Source organism: Cebus imitator, unplaced genomic scaffold (assembly GCF_001604975.1).
Source record: "Cebus imitator isolate Cc_AM_T3 unplaced genomic scaffold, Cebus_imitator-1.0 Scaffold141, whole genome shotgun sequence".
Lineage (NCBI taxonomy): Eukaryota > Metazoa > Chordata > Mammalia > Primates > Cebidae > Cebus > Cebus imitator.
The window spans coordinates 3,216,741-3,234,734 of NW_016107456.1; the positions used below are offsets into that span (position 1 = coordinate 3,216,741).

Genomic DNA, 17,994 nt, shown 5'->3' on the forward strand with positions numbered 1-17,994 from the left:
ACTTTTCATTGCGGGGCTTTTTGGATTGCAGATAAGGCAGTTTCAAGCTGAATCAAGCACCAGGACTCATGTGCGAGGAGACTGTCCCTCTGCATGCCCATTTTACAGAGGAGGAAACTGAGGCTCAGAAAGTTAAAGGAAACTGTGATCGGTCTCATAGCTGTTACGTGGCTGAGCTGGGATCCAAACCCAGGTCTGACGTCCTTGCCTAGACCCTTGTGGATCCTCCTGGAGGCTGAAATGGCAGGCAGAGCGTTTAACGTTACAGGGAATGTGGCCAGCACAGGGAGTGGTTCAAATCCAGGTGCAACAGGTATGGGGCTGGTCAGGTGCCCAGAAAAACCACTGGCACTCCTCCTCAGCTGGCCCCTGCAGGACGTCTGTCCTGAGGCAGGTCCAGCAGCATCCAGCCACCCTCAAAGGTCCAGAGCTCTCTGCATCCTCTGCACCCGGGACCCATCCTTCATCCTTCTGCAGAGGCTCGCTGGGTGACCCCTTCATGCCAGGTCCCATCCTGGGGGCAAGGACACACGAAGAGCAAGGTAGACACGATCCCAGCCCCTGCAAGCCTCAGAGTCCACCACAGGAGGCAGGCAACAAACAAGCAAACACACAAACGTGGTCACATGTGCTAAGTGCTGTGCGGCAAACACAGGAAGTGCGGAGACAGAGGGTCTCTCTGCAGAGGCAGCAATTTAACTGAGGGAGCCCTGAAGGGAGAGAAGGAGGCTGTAGGGCAATAAGTAGTGGGTGGGAGCCTTTAAGGCAGAGGGAGAAGCAATGCAAAGTCCCTGAGGTCCGAGAGTAGACGCTCTCACATGCAGGGGGAAAAACGCACCGGACACAATAGGCAGAGGGGTGGTGCAGGGACATGATGTGGGGTCCTAGGGCACTCAGATTTTATCCCAAATGGGAAGCCCTTGGGGAGATCTTGTAGGGGAGCAACATACTTTAATTTATAGTTTAAAAGATGACTCAGCTAGCCATGTGGAAGATGGATTCCATGAGGTTCCATTCCTCGAGTCTCAGTTTTCTCATCTATAAAATGGGAGCATGAGAAATCCTATGAAAAGCATAGCTCAGGAGTATCTGGCATAGAGTTGACTTCCGGAAGATAGGAGGACAAAGACAGTCTTCTAACCTAGTCACAAACCAGGAGAACCCAGTCATGAGTCATCCATATTCACTCCCCTGCTCAAAACCCTTCTAAGGCCCCCCTCTGTCCTCAAAACGAAGATCCACCTCTTTTTCTCGGTCCCAAGGTCCTGGTTGACCTGGTCCCTGCTGATTTCTCCAGCCCCATCCCTCACCCTCCCACCGTCTCCCATGAGGCCTCTACTCTCCCACCAACTGAGCCACTCATGGCTTGTTCCAGGGTCCTTCGCCTAGAGACAAGTTCTTGACGTTGAGCTTGCCAGCAGCCTGCCCTATGTTCCTACGGCATGGATGCACACCAACCCCAATCAGCCTGAGCAATGAGAGGCTCTAAGAGTAGCTGAGGGTGTGTGTGTGTGTGCATGTTGGCACATGGGGGCTGGGAGTGGAAGGACTGTTAAGAGACACCCCTGCCTATGGATGAACGTGATGACAGACAGGTACAAGGGGCGCCACAAGAAACAAGAGGGAGGGGTTGGTTCTGTCTGAGCAGACAGGCGGCTTCTATGCAGTGGGTTTCAAATGATTTTCTATTGAAGGCGATATGTTAGTTTCCCAGGGCTGCTGCCACAAATCACCATAAACGGGTGGCTGAAAAACAACACAAACTATTCCCTTACAGTTCTGGAAAGCCAGAAGTCTGAAATCAGTCTCACTGGGCTAAAACCAAGGTGCCATCAGGGCTGGCTGCTCTGGACGCTCTAGGAGAAAACCCATTTCCTTGCCGTTCCCAGCGTCTAGTGGTTGCTTATGTTCCTTGGCTTGTGGCCCCTTCCCCCATCTTCACGGCACATCTCTTCAGCCTCTGCTTCCATCCTCACATCGCCTTCTCCTGATTCTGTACCCCCTCCTCATTATAAGGACCATTGTGATTCTACAGGGCCCACCCAGACAACCCAGGATACTTGCCCCCTCCCCAAACCCTTAACCACATTGGCAAAGCCCCATTTGCCATTTAAGGTCACATGCACGGGTTTCAAAGATTAGGACCTGGCTATATTTAGGGGTCATTATCCAACCACCCACAGTGAGTCCCATGAGAGTACTGACGAAATGTGTCTCAGTTTGTCTCTACGTCTGGAGAGGGCAGAGAATGAAGTGCATGCTGCGGTCGGCTTTACTACTGCTCGCCAATATCTGGCTCTCCTCCCCTCCCTGGCACAGATGCTACACCTCGGCTCCGCCTGCCATTTATGGGTACCGTGTGTCTAGATTAGGCCATTTGAGTTATGAGCAGAAACAACATGGGTCTCCTCTGGGTGGAAGTATAGAAAAGCCAGCTTGAGATCTGCAGGCTCGCTCTAGAGGACCAGCAAGGTTCCGGATGCTCAAGCCCTGACCATCCCACAGCCCTGTGATCCATGGAGCAGAGCCCAACCCCTACGTCTCTGCCGACTGTCATGGAACGAGTAGTAAGAGCAGAAATAAGCCTTCCTCGTGATAAACAACTGAGATCTAGGGGGTTGTTACTGCAGCATAACCCTAACATGCTCTGTTAAATTTAGGCCAGGTATAATCCCAGAACTTCGGAAGGCCAGGGCGAGAAGACAGCTGGAGACCAGGAGTTTGGCACCAGCCTAGGCAGCATAGCAAGGCCCCGTCTCTAATATATATATATACATATATATGTATATATATATATATACACATACATATATATACACACACACACATACTTTTTTTTTTTTTAATTAGCCAGGCATTGTGGTGTGCACCTGTAGTCCTAGCTACTCATGAGGCTAAGATGGGAGGACTGTTTGAGCCCAGGAGTTTAATGCTGCAGAGCTATGATCATGCCACTGCACTCCAGCCTGGGTGACACAGCAAGACCCTTTCTCTGAAAAAAAAAAAAACCATAATAATGAGTTTAATAGCAATGGTCATTCGCTGATCACCTATTATGAGCCAGGCACTTTACCTACATTGAGTGTAACCCTCATAATCACCACCCAAGCAAGGTCAGCAACATCTGCTCTATTTTAAAGACAGAAAACTCAAATAGAGAGAGGTGGAGGTGAAGGCTATGTACCTAGGAAGTGGTGGAGCCGGAATTCAAATCTACAGCAATGTGGTTCCAAAGCCAAGCTCTTAACTACCGCCACGGTCCTCCTGAAAGGAACACAGGCTTCCAGACCCTTCTGTGGCCCCAGGCAGCTGTCACCCAGAACTTCAGCAGCAGCTTCTGGCCAGTGCAGGTGAATCCTGAGGCCAAAATCCTCAATGACAATGTGAGCTCATCCCTGGGTCCTGGAGCCCTGAAACAAATCCCCCTCACCCCAAAATCTAGTCTGAACTGATTGCTGGGCTGGTTCTTATTCATGCACTCATGCCTCCATATGCCAAAAGAATGCCTGCTGTGCATCCTCTTTGTGCCAGGCACTATTCTGGGCCCCTGGGAGACAGCAAAGACCCCTGGAGACAGAGAACAATACACATAATCAATAAGTGACTTACATGGTATGTGGAAAGAACAGAGTTGAGCAGGTGAGGGGTATTGGGGACGCGGAGATGGAGGGTATGCAAGTTTAAACAGAGCGGTCAAGGTGGGCCTCATTGAGGAGGTGATAGTGGAGCAAAGACTGGAAGGAGGCGAGGGAATGGGCCAAGCAGATGTGCTGGGGAGAGCATATACAGACCCTAAGATGGGGGTCACCGGCAGGTGTGACCCGGTCAGCAAAGAGACCAGTAAAGACAGGCAGAGCAAGCAGGGGGGAGGGGAGGAGGGGAGGGGAGGCCAGAGAGGCAACTAGGGATGGAGTGTGCCCCGCAGATGGCACTGAGATTACCCCTCCCCAGAGAGAGGAAGCCAGCACTTTTTCCACTGCCTTATCTGATGCTGTGGTCGGGGAGCCAGCGAGGGCAGGCGTGAGGGCTGCATAGCTAGGCACATCCGAGAAACCTCAGCGGGGCCTCAGAGCAGCTGACATCCGCTTGGCCTGCGGCTTCTTCCTGTGGCTTCTGCATCTCAGGTTGCCCCGATGGCTGCTATTTTTGCCCTTGTTTGGGGTTCTGTGGTGGGCTCCTCTGTGCATTGTTGAGTTTGCTCTGCTCAAAGCAAAAGTGAGGGGTTACTTAAACATTCCAAATGTCTTTGGGAACATTTACTATCCCAAAAAAGTGGGAAAGAGCACGACATTTGTTATGCATGTCATCTTGTCAATCCTCATGACCCTCCAAGCTTGGAGAGGCTAGGTGGCTTGTTCAAAGTCACACAGACAAATCAAACCACAGTCTGAGGATCCTACTGCAGTCTATCTACGTCTGCAGGCCCTTAATTTGCAGGGAGGTCTTTGCACTTACTGCCTAAATTAGTATTTCTGTGCTGTCTGGCCTTGCAGCCCGTGTGAGAAACATACATCATCATGGGTGATGTCCTCCCAGAGTACCACAGCACTGATGGGGAAGACAATGACAGAAGTGGGCACAGGGAAGGGGCTCCTGGCTCAGACAGTTGCAGGTGGACTGAGGGGGCAATCAGAGAAGGCTTCTGGAAAGCCGTGGACGTCGTGACCACACCTGTAAGAATAAACAGGAGTCCAAAGGGTAAAAGAAACATTCTGGACAAAGGGGTCTGAATGTAAAATTAAGAAGCACAATAGCTTGGTGAGTGGGGAAGGGGGTTGAGGACGGAGCGGGACAGTGATTCTGCAGGAAGCAGAAGCTAGCTTGCGGACTGCAAAGTGAGATCTAACAGGTGCCCAGCCCCCCAAGTGGGCTTATTAAAGGCATCAGCACAGATCCAGCTGATTACAAAAGACATCAACCAAAGGCTCTAAGCAGGGAGGGCTGCGCGCATCAGGTGGTTCTCAGAGATCCCACTGGCTGCTGCCGGGAGAGCAGACTAAGGGGGACAGGTGGAGGCAGGGAGGCCTGGGAGGAGGCGCCTGCAGTCACCCGGGTGATAGGTAATAGTGAAGCAGGGGGACGTCATTGCACCCTGAAGGTGCAGCCAGCATGTGCAGGTGGGTGAGATGCAGGGAGTAAGGCAGAGAGAGGGGTCAAAGGTGATCCCACATCTGTGGCCTAAGCCGAGGGGTGGACAGTCATCTATACAAAGCGGGCACAAAGTAGAAGGGGCATATTGGGGTGGAGGGGGTGTGAATTGAGAAAAGGGCCATTGAGAGTAACTGTCTCCTTCCAGATGAGCCCCCTGGGGTAAGGATGTGCAAATCAAAGCTGCCTTTCTCCACCAGCGCCACCATGACTAGGGGGCTGCTGCTCCCATGTCCTCAATTGCTCTTCACAGCAAGGAAGACCTAGGGAGGTTAAGTGAGCTGCCTGGAGCCTCACAGCTAGAAGTCAAGAGAGCAAAGGCTACAAATCCAGGTCCACCGAATTCCTTCTCCAGGCTCATCTCAGCCCCCAACACCAGGACGTCCCCAGGCCCTCCCTGGAAAACGGCTCCCAGGCCCAGGAGAAGCTGGAGCATTCACTCCCCATCTATGATATTTCAGGACTCATTCTGCAACCGTTCAGATGTGTGAACATCTACCAGGCCCCTGGCTAGACGGAGACGGTGGCTCCTGGGCAGCCCTGGGCCTCCCAGTGGGTGGCAGAGAGGCTGCCCCAATAGGGCCCCAGCTGTCTCTGCGGGAAACCTGCCTCCCTGCCCCTGCTCCCAATTTCATTAATTACCGGGCTGTTCATGCACAAGGCAAGCAAGAGAGAAAGTCATCAGGGATGTCGCCGGCCGAGGAAAGGAGATTCATTTCAAACATGAAGCTCATCCTGCTCTGGAGGCTCTCACACCCAATTTCCAACGCAGAGGAGGAGTAGGGGTTGAGTCTATCAGCCTGGATTCTTCTTCCAAGGGAATCAGGGGTCCAAAGAAGATGAAGAACTGGCCCGAGATCACACAGCAATTACTAATGGCAGGAAAAGCCCTGCAACTCAGGCCTCCTACTTCTGCGCACCTTCATCCTTCCCAAAAAGAGTCGGTAGGTGCCTGCTGTGTTTTGGCCCCTGCAGGCCAGCAGACACCCTGGTTTCAGGCAAAGGCTCTCCAGGGCCTCTTCCCTCCCCAGGAGAACGCGCTGTTATTTACTAAGCACCAGCAATGTGCTTTATACATTTTATCCCACTTAGTCCTCCTAATAATCAGTCATTTTATAGGCATGGAAACTCTGGCTCAGAGGTTGCTGTGCTGAGGTCACACAGCAAGCAAGAACAGAGCCATGACTTAAAACAGGGTCTTAAAGCTGGGTTCAGCTTCTGTTCTCCAGGCAGGGAGCGTGTGTGGGGGTGCAATTCTCAGCCACTCTCTCCCTTCCAAGACTCCTTTCCTTCCAGTGCCCTCCTTCCCAGCCAGGTGCTCTCGGCAAACAGGTGGTCACGGAGCCGTCTGAACACTGGCTTACTGGCTGGCCGTAAGTAAGGGGCCCTGCCAACTCAGTCCTCATGAGTGGTCTTCAGTAAGTTGTTTGGGAAGTTAACACTAAAAGGATCAGTTCTGTTTCAAGATGGCCAGTTGGTTCCTGTCATGAACTCCCCTCCCAATCAAGAACCCATGGAAGTGACCAGAGACACAAAGAATTCCCATCAGCCAGGGCTGTGAAACAGACGTGGCCCTGCCTTTAAGCTCCCCAGATGGATTCCAGAGCCTCTGACTCCAAGCACAAGAAGAGAGCTCCCTGGGTCATGCACACAGATGCACAAAAACACATGCCCCTGTGAGCCACGCCCTCCTCATGAGCTGAGTTGACGTCCTGGGTCATTTGTTCATTCATTCATGCCTGGTGAATGACGTCCTTCCACCATACCAGGCAAAGTGTTATGCAGTGTGCATGTGCACATGTGCATGTGTGTGTACCTATACACATGAACACACGTAAATGCTTATACACACTGTCATGACAACACAAGAAAGTAGGCATCAGTGTCCGCATTTTATGAAGAGACTGAGACACGGAAAGCTCAAAGAGCTGGTTTGCTCACAGATTGTATTTGTGGCTGAGCTGAGATTAGTGAGCAGTACCTAACCCAGACCCCAGTACACAGTAGGTGCTCAATATCTACGTTCTGTGGCCAGCTGGCGCCTCAGCCTTCCCTTGCAGACTTGGGCCCACTGCCTCCTGCAGGCTTTCAGGCCGAGTGAAGAAGGTGGAAAGCATCACAGGAGGCACAGAAGCTGGTGTTTCCTGGTCTCTCCCAGTTCACCCAGGATGTTCCAAATGACGGAAAGCGGACCTGAGTGGGAGGCTTCTGTTGCCGAGACACACATGCAGGAAACCAGATTTCAACAATGGCTGTGATAAATCAGAGCACCAGAAGAGGTCGGGCCTCCTGGTCTACTGGGTGCAGCACCATCAACAGCAACAAGCCCCACCCCCAACGCAGCCAATTCCCATCGCCAAGATAGCCTCCCAGGCACAGCTGGGATGGCCACTCACGTCAGGTTTCTGCATTTGAAATCTCTGCTCCCTATTCAGGGCATGTGTGTCCCCTTAAGTCTGTGACTAGGTCCTTTCTCATTTGTTGCTTGCCTTTCTTCTACGAAAGTATGGTGTGTGGAGATCCCAACTGGTTATTTTTCAATGTCCTTACTTAACAAAAGGAAAGGTTGGCATTCACCAAATCTGGGGAGGAATTTTTATTGATTCCTCAAACTCCAAAATCCAGTGGAAGAGGCAGCTCGGGTGTTCCTGATAACGTCCTCAGCTGCTCCTCACTCCTCTTGCCTTCTTGGAAGGCCCCTCTCCCTCTTCAGCCCAGGTATATTCTGGGCTCCTCCCAAGCCATGGGCCATCCCCATCACTGCTCCCACTGTTTCCAGTCTGAATCAGCCAGATCCCCAACCCACACCTGGCCAGGCCCACTGCAGTGTGTGCTGAATGAATGAATGAATGTTTCCTGGGCGCCAGACCACAGCCTGACCCTGCTCTCCAGAAGCCAACCCTAACCGCCTCCAGAATTCCTTTCCAAAAAGGAGCTGCCAACTGCAGGCCTCCTGGCCCCTCTAAAGCATCTTCATTCCAGAATGTGACAGGTACCAGTCCAAGTCCCTGCCTGCCGTGACCCAGACATCACCTGTCTTCAGCGCGCAGGGACGGCCTGACCACCTCCACCCCAGGGGGCGGCAGGCACCCGCTGCTTACCTTCTGCGGAAACACACCTGCAATGCACCAGTGTCTTGCAAGTAGAAGGAGCCCGAGTCTCATTCCACAGAAGCCCAGGCAGCGAGAGAACGCGCCCGCGACAGCCTCTGTGCGAGTCTGCTGCATAATCAGCAGAGAAAGAGAAAAAATGCCAGAAATAGCAAGCTTTATAAGCCCTCCTGACAACTCTTGGTCCTCTATTGGCTGGAGGCCCGGCACCCCCACCCCCCATCCCGTTCATATAAGGTGAAATGGAGAAACCTGTTATTTAACCTCTTTTATCAAAATCCATCTCTTCTTCCAATTTGGGCCTGCGTGTTCAGAGCTCCTGGTGGCGGTCTTCACGCCAGGTCTCGGGGAGCAGAGGAGGCAGCCCCTAAATACAGCGCAGCTCCACGTCATCTGTGGCTTAAGAGCCTTCCCCACTCACACACGCTGCCTTGGGAGGGGTGGTGCACTGGAAGAGCCTTCGGAAGGCAAATTGGCAGCACCTGTCAACGTGTGAAACTTACACGCCCTTTCATTCAGCAATTAGACTTCTGAGCATCCATCCTGCAGAAATACCTGTACTCAGTGCATGGATGCGTGCCCAGGGATGTTGCTTGTTACAGAGAGAATTAGAGACAGCTAAATGTCGAACGCCAGGGTCTGGTTGAATACACTGAAATACATCCAATGGAATGAGGAAGGTATAGAGGTACTGACTTGGAACTGGCTGGGAGAAAAAGTCAAGGACACGGTTCCATTTTTATAAAAATAGTAACTGTGTATATGTATATGTTTGAACACGCCCTGTAAAAGATACCAGGCTGTTAATAGTGGTTACACTAGGGAGGAGGAGATATTTTCAGTTGCTGCTTTTTTCTTGTTTCATTTTTTTATTCTTTACCACAAGCATGTATTACATTTGTAATTTAAAATGGAAAAAAATAAGAACCTCCCCTGGTTTCTTTCCACTCTTCTGAAGCCATCAGGCCAAAGGCCAAGGTCACCCACCACATGCCTCCAAGTGCTTGGGCATAAGCTGGCCCGAGGCACTAGGGATTAACCAGCAGTCTCTCATCAGCTTTCGCACAAATGCAGTTAAACTAGGGCTCCGCGAAGAAGGCAGACTTTGAAATAAGACAGGGCTAGGTTTGAATCCTAGCTCTGCCTGCTGGAATGGCTAACTTCCCTGAGCCTCGGTTTCTTCACCTGTAAAATGGGGGTAATAGTACCTATTAAGTGCCATGTACTGTGCTGGATGCTAGTAAACTAATTTTAATTTTTTGGACATTTCAGAAGAAGCAAAGGCTGCTGAGGAAGCATCCTAGAGCTGAGAGAGGATCCAGACTGAGCAGGAAGAACGCTGGGAAATCATCCTATTCCTGAACACTGCTAACAATACTAAGAGGCAGAGAGAACGGCCTGGGAAGAGCAAATTTCATGTGGTAAAGGCGGCTGGTGCCCAGCATGTCTGCAGGAGGAGGGAGAGAGTGGGGGTGGATTACAAAAGGCTCCAGAAAGAAAAAAGTCTTGCTTCCTTGCCTCTGTACCTTTCTCATGCTGTTCCCTCTGCCTGGAATGTTCTTCCCCGACCTTCACACAACTGACGGCTTCTCAACCTTTCAGCTGTGCTCAAAGATCTCCTTCCTCCCCAAAGAGAGCTCCTCTAATCTCACCTGCACCTGAATTATTTTGTCCATAGCACACACCTCCAGCCAATGGTTTCTGCTTATGTGTTTGATGACTTTTGTTTCTGTGCTTACTGTTCTTCTCTAGGCTCTGAGCTTCTTCATGGTCAGGATCGTCTGTCTTGCTCATTTCTGGGTCCCGGCTCCCAGCACGGCGCCTGACACACAGTGGGTGCTCACCAAATAGAAAGTGCACACAACCAATAGATCCAAGGCACGTGGCACTCATCTCAAGGCAAAAGAGAGGTGGATTTTGCACCATGATACAAAGATGGATTAAAATTTCAGACATACCAAAGATTTAGAAACACATAGAAAGTTGTAAGCATGCAAGAAGAAACTGTCCATGAATATTTATATAAGCTTTGGATGAGAAAGAACTTTCTAGGCTCAAATTTGTGTGGCCAGGATATTTATTGCATCATTGTTTATAAGAAGATGAAAATAACAATAAAGTCCATTGATAGAGGAGTGGATAAATACATCATGGCTCTTGGTACAGTGGAATACTATGCAGCCCTGAAAAATGATGGGCATTTGTTGATGTTGAAAGAAGCCATGTTGTTTGTTGAATGTTAAACTTGTTCATCGGAAACAAGAGATAAGTGAAAGGTGTAATTGATTGTCACAAAGAAAACACAAAGGTAAAAGTCCTTCAAGTATCATTTATTTATTCATTCACTCAACAAACTTTTTTGTTCCCTCTGCCTCCTCCTTAATTCACGTAGGTCATAATTCCAGATGCTGGAGCAATGTATGAACAGAACACTGCCCCTGTCCTCACAGGCAGCCCAGCTCACACATGGAGGTAACTATAATATAACGGAAACGGTGCTTACGGTTAAGGGTCTCAGGTTAGTCGCCTGGGCAAGAGCTTCATAAAAATTGTGTCATTCAAGCTGAGATTTGGAGAAGAGGCAGAGTTTGAGCACACAAAGAAGGAACGAGTCATTTTAAAAGGCAGAAGCTGGGTGATACCAGACAAGCACAGAAAGCCCATGCATTCTTCATCAAACACTCACTGGACCCCAGCATCTATAGGAGAGGAGTTTACAAGAGCTAAGCCGAGGCCCAGATTCTGGACTGGATTCTGCCAAATGTGCTGGGAGGAGGCATTTGGGGTTGTGATCGTGCTGTCCACAAGTGTGCAGGTGAGAAAGCAGCCTCCCAACCCTGACTCCTGCACCCCGAGAGCACCAGCCCCACAGGGCAGGCAGGGCTGCGGCAGGTGCACGTGGCAGGTGGGATAGCTGAGACTTAGCAAGGCAAATCCCAGGGTGTGCAGGCGCGGTGCTCTTGGCTTTGCAATACATATTCAGGCGGAGGTATTTAGTGTGGGTTGGAGGGGGTCCCATCTCTGCGGCCCCTCCACTCGGCTCCTTCTGGGGTGGAGACAAGAAGGGCCTGTGCACCATGAAGGAACTCAGCATTTTTTAGTTCTTTTTTACTTTTTCAGATTCTGAGGCAGCATGATGGTTATGGTTCAAAACAAAGAGAGATGACTCAGCTTCCTGTGGAGGAGCTGCAGCCTTTTGGAAATGATCTTTCAGTTTTCATGCTTCTCTCTTCTCATCCACGGAGGCAGCTTGTCCAGGCTGCGTGTTGTCTTTTTGCTTTTCTTTTATTTATTTTTTTAGACAGGGTCTCCCTCTGTTGCCCAGGCCGCAGTACAAGGGCATGATCGTAACTCACTGCGGCCCTGAATTCCTAGGCTCCAGAGATCCTCTTGTTTCGGCCTCCCAAGGAGCTGGGATGACAGGCATGTGCCACCACACCCTGCTAATTTTTGTATTTTTGTTTTTTTTGTAAAGATAGCATCTCACTATGTTGCCCAGGCTGGTCTTGAACTCCTGTCCTCAAGCAATCTTCTCCTGGCCTCCCAAAGTGCTGGGATTAAAGGCATGAGCCTGCTACTTGTTTTCTTGTTGTTCAGCTGTTTCTAGGGCGAGGGGCAGGGACAATGGCCAGGCTCTGTGGCCACAGTGCCTGGGTTTGAATCCTGGCTGCGCCCTTACTAGTCCAGAGAACCTGGCCAAATTGATATCCCCTCTGAGCCTCTGTTTACTGATGTTAAGACGGGAATAATTGTTCCCTCCTGATGGGATTTTTGTGCAAAGCAGCTGTCATGTATGGAAAGTGCTTGATCTGGTCCAAAAATATCACTGGTAATAGCCGACAGCCGCCATGTTGAGGTTCTATTGTGCTTTGATGATCTCATTTAATCCTCTCACCTGCACAAAACAAGTTCCCATTTTACAGATGAGGAAGCTGAGGCTCACAGCAACAAGTCGGCTTCCGTCTTCTTATTCATGAGGGTCAGTGCACGCAGCCCAGGCAAACTCACAACCGCGTCATTATAAGCTTTGTCCCTGGGTTCTCGCTGCAGCAGCCAAGCCCACGTCGGCCCCTTGCTGTCTTTATTCACAAAATGGGGACAAATATTCTGAGATTACTGAGATGTTCCAGCCAAGGTTTACCAAAAATAATTCTGTGAAGGACTCAGGAACCTTCCATCCTAACACATCATTCCTTCCTCTGGGGCAAGGAGGAATCCACAGAGAGCTGAGCTCTTCCCACGCAACATCCCAAGGAGAGGCCAGAAGTGAGTCAGGAAACCCCCTCAAGTCAAAACACCAAAGCTGAGAGAGGGTGTGAGCTTACGCAAATCAAAAGAGCAGGGCTTTAGGCCGGGCACTGTGGCTCACGCCTGTAATCCCAACACTTTGGGAGGCTGAGGGGGGTGGATCACATAATGTCAGGAATTCGAGACCAGCCTGGCTAACATGGTGAAACCCGTCTCTACTAAAAATACAAAAATTAGCTGGGTGTGGTGGCACCTGCCTGTAATCCCAGCTACTCAGGAGGCTGAGGCAAGAGAATCGCTTGATCCCAGGAGGCAGAGGTTTCAGTGAGCCAAGATCGCGCCATTGCAATCCAGCCTGGGTGACAAGAGCGAAACTCCGTCTCAAAAACAAACAACAAAAAAACAGGGCTTCAAAATCACTCATCATACAAATGGCCACCATGCACCGTGATATTAACACTGGGACTCTCGAACCTTTGTCCTAGAACTAATTTTTTTTCTTAAATGCATTGCAGGCGAACATAAGGTAACCCACAACAGCCTGAACCCAAGCCTCCATGCCCCCTTCCCTCACATCACCCTGAAGCATACGCTGACAGAGCAACCTTAATAGTAACTGACTAATTTTAAACCCTGTGATTACCAGGGTTGATTTCCATGGAACCTTCCTTTCACAGCACCGAGAGCCTCTCGTGAGTGGTAATTGCCAAGTTCAATTTTAGCTCTGTCATGCCCAACCGTCAGTGCTAACTGAGGCAGCTGCTGCATCGCCAGGTAAGCTGGTAATGAAGTCGGCTTCACAGCTTAATTTCACAATATTATGATGCCCCCGTCAGCACCTGTTAAGTGCTGAGAAGCTACAAGCTTCTATTAAACAAATCTCACCCAAGGGAAGTGACTAAAGCCGCTTTGCGCTTCTAAGGTGCCCTGTCTAGATCCTCACACCCACTGGGATTTTGTGGGTGCTTAATCCCATGCGCCTCCTCTCTGCAAAGTACTGACCACCAAAGTGCCACGCCACAGGCGTAGGGTGCCCTGATCACTGCCTCATCCTCTGCAGTCACCTCTCATACCCCCTCCATCCCTGTAACTCTGGCTCAGCCTCTCACCCTTCTGGCCTGGATCCCCATAGCAGCCTCTTAGCTCACCCTCCCCCTTTGATTTTCCAGGCCAATCAGTAGTTTTCTTGGGGGGAAAAAAAAGTTGCCAGGTGTGATTGCTCGCACCTATAATCTCAGCACTTTGAGAGGCTGACATGGGAGGATCGCTTGAGGTCAGGAATTCAAGACCAGCCTGGGCAACATATTGAGATCCATCTCTGAAAAACAGGGGAAAAAAAAATTAGCTGGGCATGGTGGCACATGCCTGTAATCCCAGCTACTCAGGAGCCTGATGCAGGAGGATCACTTGAGCCCAGGAGTTGGAGGCTGCAGTGAGCTATGATCATGGCACTATACTTAAGGCTGGGTGACAGAGCAGGTGACTATCTCTTCTAAAAACAAATGTGACACCTGCCGTTTGAAATCCTTCAGTGGCCCCACGGTCCTCAAGGTCAAAAGTCTTCACGCTGTGTTTTAAGTTTCTTGATTGAGCTCTGCACCAAGCTTCTACACCCAATGCCCCATCCCTCAGCCACACTGTCCCAGGGACTGGCCTGCAGTACCCCAAGCTCCATACACCCCTGGACCGCACTATCCAGGTGAACAAGTCCTGTGACTTCATTTTCCCTAAGGAAAAGTGTCTCACACAGGGCGTGACTCCCTGCCCCTTAACCATACAAAGAAACCTCTGCAGCATATCTGGGCATATCCCTGTGGTCACTCAGTAGCAGCACCGACTGAATCAAATCAGCACCCCATAAAACACTCTTGGGGTGCTTAGTAAGCACCTACTCTGTGCCAGGCACTGGTACTTTCTGTCTCCTCTTTAATCCTTAGACAATCTGGCAAAATGAAATGAGGCGTTTTTCTTTTCAGGTGTGCCAACAGGCTCAGAGAAGTAAGCTCTTGAGGCCACACAGCTCCTAAGCTGCAGGGTCAGTTTAAACTCACGTCTGATGATACGGATGGTCTCAGCAAATGAACGCTCACTCATCTTCCAACCCCACCACATGGATTCATTTGTGGGACTTACACAATGCCACATTCCAGCCTCATTCTGTTAAAATGCCTCACTAGTCTTGGCATCTGTCCTATTCTTAATCAGTTCCCATCCCCTGCACATAGACACCCTCCCCCTGGCTGGGTTCCGGCAGCAGAGCTGCACTTTGAGCGCAGCGGAGCAGGCTTGGACTGACTGTGCTAACTTCAGCTTTTGCCCAGAAACAGCCAGAAGCTAGACCTAAGTTTTTTAAGTTTCTTCCTGTCTTCTTGCTCAACTCCTGCAGTCCCAATATGATGAAATCCCTGTGCAAGCCTTACCACCAATTAAGTAGATGCAATTATTATCCCCATTTCACAGAGGAGGAACTGAGGCACAGAGAGGTTAAGTAACTTACTAGATGTGTACAGCTAGTAACTGTCACAGACAGAACTGGAACTCAGGTCCTAAGGCCTAACATGCATGCCCACACCACTAGGCTACTCTGTGCCTGAGCCACTGATCTCATTTTAGATAAGGACACTGGGGCTCCAAGAGACAGGGGGATTGCCCAAGCTGGGGCTTTGGCATCCAGGCTGGATGGCTGCAGACGCAGGTGAAGCCACGGGCTCCAGGAAGCTCCACCCTCAACTTCCAGCTAAGGCAAGACCATGCTTCTAGAAGCGAGGGCACCTGTCCCTTTCTGCCAGAGCTGCACAAGGAGGCACTAAGGCAGAAACACAAGGGCTCGAAAACACCCCTGGCCTGCACGGCTGTCTCAGATGCCCCTCCACCAGCCCTGAACCGGTTGTACTGAGGGCAAGCATCACAGACCAGTCGCCCCCCAATGCAGGGAGTGACAAATGCTTTTTCCCTGCTCTGTGGTGGCTGGGCCCACAGTTCAGCTAAAGCCAGTGTGGAAATAAGTTCTGGGGCATGAAGATGCAGGTTTGAATCCCAGCTCTGCCAGTTATTAGCTGTGAAGCCCGGGTAACGGACTGAGGCTCTCTGTACAGTGGGTCACTAAGCCACCAGCTCGCCGGCCATCTGAAGCCTGAACGAGCTCACAGGCTTATGGCCCTCCCTCTCAGAGCAGATTTGCTGCCACTTCAGCGCCCACCTCCAGCAGCATCCTGACAACTCCCAGTGCACCCAGCAGGACATGGGCGGGAGGCAGGATTGCTTCAAGTTATCTCACTTGAGGCCTGCTTTCTGGGACAAGCATTGATTATTAAGTAATAATAAAATCTGAGGTTGAAGAGAAACCCAAAGTCAGGACCGAACTTCTCAGTCCTACCTCAGGCAGTGGGGGAGGGCTAAGGGGTCCCTGTGGATCACTCCACAGCGGGTAGAGTTGTGAGTGGGGCCTGCATCCGTGACAGGCCCTTCTGCCCGCCATCACTGGGACAGGTTGCCATATCCCATTGCCATGGTTTCTGTTCATTCTGGGAAAGAAAGCTGTACGGACATGGGTCCTGATGAGAGGAGAGTTTGCTTCACTGGGGTCCCCGCATGTCCGCAGGCATTAGACTGAAGGTGCTGACATTCACAGCCCTCAAAGCTTCCTCTTCACTTGACCCAGGAAGGATGTGAGCTGGCCCTATTTCCAGATGAGAAAACTGAGGCTCAGGACCAGGCAGCTCCTTGCACGGTTTCATGGAGACGTTGGAGAGAAGCAGGGACCCACACTCGGATGCATCTGACTCCTCCCATTTTTCCAATCTGTGCTGGTTCATTTATGATCATTATTCTGGCACCCAGTGATGCCGGGCCTTTTACAAAACCAGAGCCCCTGATGTGCCCTGAGAGAAACTGCTGGAGGCTCCGGGGACATCAAAGGCTGCGTATGGGACTTGGCAGGCAGCTCCCCAGAGGGACTCGATGCTCCGGTCACCCCCAGGACGGCCCTCTCAGCCCTGCATATGGACATCGAGGCTGGCTTAGGGTTGGAGACCTGGCTGGGGAGGGTCCCCAAGTCATTCCTCTGTGCGCCCTCCCTACGGGCCTCCCAACATCATCTCATTCTCAGTCCATGGTTCAAAGACCACCAGCCAGCAGGGCTGAGTCTAAAACCCCTCCCTTCCCTCACACACCTGTCCTCCCGAATCCTCCACAAGTGACCCCTTCCTTGCTTCCTCCTCCTCTTCCTCAAGCTCAACCCTGTGCCCACAACACCCTTCCCAATGCTCAACTCCCTCCTGGGTCTCCCAGGAGGTGGGAAGGTCTCAGCCACCTCCCTCCCGAGACTGCACGGCACAGGAGTGCTCGGGGGACCTCTGCGAACCAGAAGTTCCTTTCTCAGCCAAGGTTGCCGACACTTAAAAGAAACTGGCACTTTCTTGGGTGATCAAGTGTGCCAGGTCCCTCCTTCCACAGGGCCTTTGTATGTGCTCTTCCCTCTGTGTGGAATGCTTCCCCTGTGCCCATCATCGAGCAACTCCTAGTCTTCCCACAGCCCCGCTGATGCTCTCCGTTGCCTGCTCTCCTGGTCCTGTGTGGCTCTCCTCACCACACCTGTTCTGCTTTCGTTATGTTTCATCATGTGATTATTCACTGGCTAGAGTAGAGGCCACATGCCCACAGCACGAGGCCTGTCTTGTTCACCCCAGAGTCCCTGCCACAGTGCCTGGCACCCAGCAGGGGCTCGATGAATGTCTGCTGTCTGAAGAGTGGGGGTAGCTGTGTTGATTACAGAGCTGACCACTAATTAAAATCATAGCCTCCTGTCCTGCAGGCATGCCCTCGGCACTGGGAGGCTGCCACTCCTCTCATTGTCGCTTAAATGCACCTGTATTTAACGAATGGGACAACAGCAAATATGACACAAACAGAGGCTTGAAAAGCAGGATACTGGGGTTTTCTCTCTCCTGCTGCACCAGGGAGCCTGGGAGCCCCAGGGGCACATGCCCAAGCTAGCCTGCTGGAGGACAGGAGGTCACGTGGGGAGCCAAGCCAACAACCAGCCAGCTCCCAGCCAGCCGCATGCAAGCTGCCAGCCGCGAGAGGAAGGCTGTCCTAGATCATGGAGCTCCCAGGTCACTGGCCAACTGACCATGATGCAGGAAGAGCCTGTGGAGACAACCAGCCTAGCCAGGAAGCCTTGCAGCCAACCCACGGATCATGAGCTAATTGAAATGCTGGTTGTTTCAGGCCATTAATTCTGGTGGCTTGCTGTGCAGCAATATACAAGTGATACAGGAGCTAACAGAAGAGCGTTTGCCCTGATGCGCTCACAGCCAAAGACCATGTGTCTGATCTACTCAACATCAAGTTGAAAACAACAAACCCTCTTGGGGGCTGGGAAGCAGCTGGGGTCAGGGAAGGTCAGACCCTGAGTCTGAGCCTGCTGGCCTGTGACATTGGTTCGAGCTGGGACGAGGTGGGCACTCACCTCTGTGGGTAGGTCTGC

General features: G+C 51.3%; 1 protein-coding gene across 3 annotated transcripts in view; it reads right to left on the minus strand.

Moving 5' to 3' along the window:
* The window catches only part of LOC108313710 (TOX high mobility group box family member 2-like), a 93,005-nt gene that overhangs the window by 52,312 nt on the left and 22,699 nt on the right, over positions 1-17,994 (minus strand). The window contains exon 1 of one of the 3 annotated variants that reach the window (XM_037743348.1): positions 8,523-8,667. The exons of 1 other annotated variant lie outside the window; for it this stretch is intronic. In XM_037743348.1, the coding sequence (XP_037599276.1) occupies positions 8,523-8,651 (129 nt within the window). In that variant the 5' untranslated portion in view covers positions 8,652-8,667. Of the gene's footprint in view, positions 1-8,249; positions 8,668-17,994 lie in introns of those variants that run through there. One more of the 3 variants, XM_037743349.1, reaches the window with a different exon arrangement.